General features: G+C 41.1%; 1 protein-coding gene across 1 annotated transcript; it reads left to right on the top strand.

Annotated features, from left to right (window-relative positions):
• Positions 1 to 1237: 1237 nt before the first annotated feature.
• On the top strand, positions 1238 to 2765 carry gsx2 (GS homeobox 2). The gene is made up of 2 exons (XM_004557138.2): positions 1238 to 1729; positions 1965 to 2765. The coding sequence occupies exons 1-2, from the start codon at positions 1354 to 1356 to the stop codon at positions 2303 to 2305; spliced, it is 717 nt and encodes a 238-aa protein (XP_004557195.1). The 5' UTR covers positions 1238 to 1353; the 3' UTR covers positions 2306 to 2765.
• The last annotated feature ends 1098 nt before the right edge of the window (positions 2766 to 3863 follow it).

Raw genomic sequence — 3863 nt, 5'->3', positions numbered from 1 at the left:
TATTTTTTTTTTCTTTTTGGCCTTATTTGTTTTGCTACAGACAGCGGACAACTTAATATCTGCGGTGTTGTACCTGTACCGTCTGCACCTTAACCCCGCTGACGGCTCACATATGAAGGTTCGAGGCGTTACTTGGCAGATGAAAGCAGAAGCTAAACCTACCGGTGACCCGCCTGGGGATCAAACTCGCTAATTATTGTCACAAGATGAGGGATTAACGCATTTCTGAAATAGCTGCCTGTTTACCCCCGCACAGACTGGCCATTATAAACACTTTCTAATTGAATCCTAATCGCCGTCAAATAACCCCAGTCCAGACTCGCCATGAGTTCATAATTCTTTAATTGCTAGAAGTGAAACCTGGACCAACCGGATTCAATGCACGATTAGTCTGCAAAGCAATTATTGCTCATGGTCGCGTGGACAATTCCTTAAATCTCATTTGCGAACTATCAATCCTTAGCCTTGGACATATATCGTTCATTCCTATGTCAGACTTATCAGTAATTTAAAAGAATGTGAATAAACCAATAACTGACTGCAGGTCAAATTTGGAAAAAAAAAAGAAAAAGAAAAGAAGAGTGAATCGCGTATGTAAAGCACGTTTTGTCAGAAATTTGAAGTGTTATGGATACTAAACAATCTATTTATATAGTTGCAGGTGTTTCCAAACAGCTGTTCAGTAGTGACAAGTTTGAATTTTCAAATCTCACCAGCACGTTTTAAATGTTCGCAATATCTATCTATCTATCTATCTATCTATCTATCTATCTATCTATCTATCTATCTATCTATCTATCTATCTATCTATCTATCTATCTATCTATCTATCTATCTATCTATCTATCTATCTATCTATCTATCTATCTATCTATCTATCTATCTATCTACCTACCTACCTACCTACCTACCTACCTACCTACCTACCTACCTACCTACCTACCTATATTAGGTTTTGTTTCAAATGTATTACAAAGTAATACTTCAGTCAGTGTGAATGTGCTGAAAAATGTCTTTGTAGAACTTTCTACACAGTTCTCAAAATAATAAATAAATAAAAAAAAATCCCTGATTATGTTATGTTACCAGTCAAGACTTTTGTAAATTCGGCATAAAAAAGCAAATCTTGAAGCTGTGATTGGAGGCCTATATGAGACATCACGTGGTCTAGGTCACTGACAGTATAAACCCCAAGAGCCGGGTGCGCACGTGGGTGACGCTGCAGGGCCAACCCTCCTCGGGCTCTCTTTTGTTGGACCATCAAACATAAGCACCTTTGGAAATCCCGAGGGGCTCAGATGAGAAGCAGCAATCATCCTGCTCACCGAGTGATCACTTATCAGCGACGCAGCCATGTCGAGGTCATTTTATGTTGATTCTTTAATAATCAAGGATACGGTGCGACCTGGACCAACTGAGCATCCAGGACAAGACTTCCTTATTCCAATCAGCATGCACTCTCCGAGCGTAATGACTGTCACCGCTCCCGTGTGCCCCTCCAGGAAAAATGGGACTTTCTGTGTTTGTCCACTGTGCGTCACATCCCACATCCACTCTTCCCGCAGCGGCATTCCCATGCTGAAGAGTCAGTTTCCAGGAGCAGAGCCACAGTATTGTCAGAGAATAGCACATCAGCAGTCTCCTGCACTCGCTCACCCTGGACATACACCTGTCTGCACGCCCACCTTCAGCGTCACAGATCCCAGGAGATACCATTGTCTCTCTATTGGTAAGCACGTGTTTTCTACTGTCTCGGCTCATGACTAGAGCTACTGTCCGGCACATATTTGTGTACTTATTAGAACTCGTGTTGTACTTTGTAGCAGTAAGATCAATGGTATGCACTTTGTTTTTACGCACGACGATTTACGCGCGATATTTCACCTGTCTTGGATTGAGCGCGCATTCACAGACGAAGTACAGAACTAAAACATGACTCAAAAAATGTTTGTTTCCTCTAACAGGTGCCTCCGAGAGTAACCACATACAGAATGGCAAGAGGATGCGCACGGCTTTTACAAGTACGCAACTCCTGGAACTTGAAAGGGAGTTTTCCACGAACATGTATCTTTCTAGACTCAGGAGAATCGAAATCGCTACATATTTAAACCTGTCAGAGAAACAGGTGAAAATCTGGTTTCAGAACCGCAGAGTGAAGCACAAGAAGGAGGGTAAAGCCACCCAAAGGAGCGCGCACAGTGGGTGCAAGTGCACAACCGGCCACACAGACTATTCAAGGTCAGAAGACGAGGAGTCTCTATCTCCGGCCTCAGCCTCTGAAGAGAAAGAGGTGTCACCCATCTGAGAGCAACTCGGCTCAACAAGTTCCACTGCTGGCGCATCCTCTGCCCTGCTGCATTTATGGATCACGGCATCACCCAGCCCCTGAGCCAAATATCTGCTGCATGAAGCCTGAGAAGAAGTTCTGAAAATATTAATTGTTCTTCGCTCCATGTTCTTTATAATGTTCAAAACAAATGTTTAATGTTTAAAAACCAGTGTGGATAGGTGTTTGTGAAATATTTGGGAACACGGCCAACTATGTGACTGATGTTATGTGGATCCCCCCGAGGTTCTCACCTACACTACCTTGTTAATTATCCCCAGTAAATGATTTCAGTTTTTGCCGGAAATACGTTTACAGTCAGTGACGTGTAGCACAGAAAACCCCAAGAAATAGTAAAGGTCTGACGTGTAAACCCGAAACCTGTATGTAACAATTTGTAAACTTTGTATATCTGTATTTATTGAAATAAACATGACGAGCTGACCTAATAATTTGTCATTATTGACTTACTATGATTGATTATGCACATGCTCACCCGAATCTCTAATATTTCTAACACTGATAATTAATACAAAGTGGAAAAACTGATTTTTGCGTCTTTGAGAGTCGAGTTGATTTAAAAACTGCTCGCAGGGATGATTTTTTTCACTTTTCCATTAAAAATATGTAAATATTCAGTATTATAAGTGAAATATTACAAGGTTTCAAACGTACATTCATTGTAATTTTATGAAGAAAAAAGCCCCCCTTATATAATTTAATTTAAACACAATTAAATGTTTTTTTCAAAAAATTACAATTCCACCTTAAAAAAGATAAAGTTGTTTTATTGTATTACAAAGACTTTGTACTTTCCTAGCCTCTGGCTCATTAAACCGTGAGTTCAGTTATCTTTTAGCATTTCACCGAATTAAGGTGTTTCTGTCACGACAGCTATCATTATTAAGCTGTCATTCCTAACCAGTGGTCTTATTCTGTTACACCTCAATGTCCACTGTGCGTATTTTATTTAAGAACATTATGAAGCAGAGCTCAATTTACAAGATCTAGCTATCTAATTCAAAATGGATGAAGTGAGCTTTATGAAAGTGTAATTTCTCCTTAGATGTGACCACAAAAGGGTACCCGATAACGCCCCCGGGGAGCAGCCAATAGTCCATTAATGTTCGCTTTTGAAAAGATTTTGGTTGTCCAAAGCGAGTTTAATTGCGTTTTCGGTCCCACGTTGGTTGATTATGCTGCTATTGCTTGAGACCACAGAACAAGTATATATAGAAGTGGGCAAAGGCTTTGACAGGTTAGATTGTCCTGCCTTGGGACTCGCATTTAGCCCAGGACCCCCGACGGCTGTGTGCTGAGAGAGCTTTGAGAGACAGCTACAGGGTTCCTCCGAGCGACAGAGAACGATTTAGTCACTGTTTCATTAGGCACTATTTGAACCTTTCAACTTATGGTGAATTAAAGGGGGCACGCTCAAATGGAAAGGCTCTGAGGAGGGATTACGTAGGAGGGGCCACTGGAAATTAGCTGACGCCTAATTTAACTCGTTTCTGTCAGAGTTTGGGATACATTCCTA

The sequence above is a fragment of the Maylandia zebra genome, linkage group LG23 (genome assembly GCF_041146795.1).
Source record: "Maylandia zebra isolate NMK-2024a linkage group LG23, Mzebra_GT3a, whole genome shotgun sequence".
Classification (NCBI taxonomy): domain Eukaryota; kingdom Metazoa; phylum Chordata; class Actinopteri; order Cichliformes; family Cichlidae; genus Maylandia; species Maylandia zebra.
Note: the sequence above shows the minus strand (reverse complement) of the source record. Positions and strands in the feature narration are given on the sequence as shown.

Excerpts from the sequence above, each read along its gene's own strand:
- gsx2 (XM_004557138.2), top strand. The coding sequence starts at position 1,354 with ATGTCGAGGTCATTTTATGTTGATTCTTTAATAATCAAGGATACGGTG. Across the intron at positions 1,730-1,964 it reads ATACCATTGTCTCTCTATTG|GTGCCTCCGAGAGTAACCAC; the intron begins GTAAGCACGTGT and ends TTCCTCTAACAG.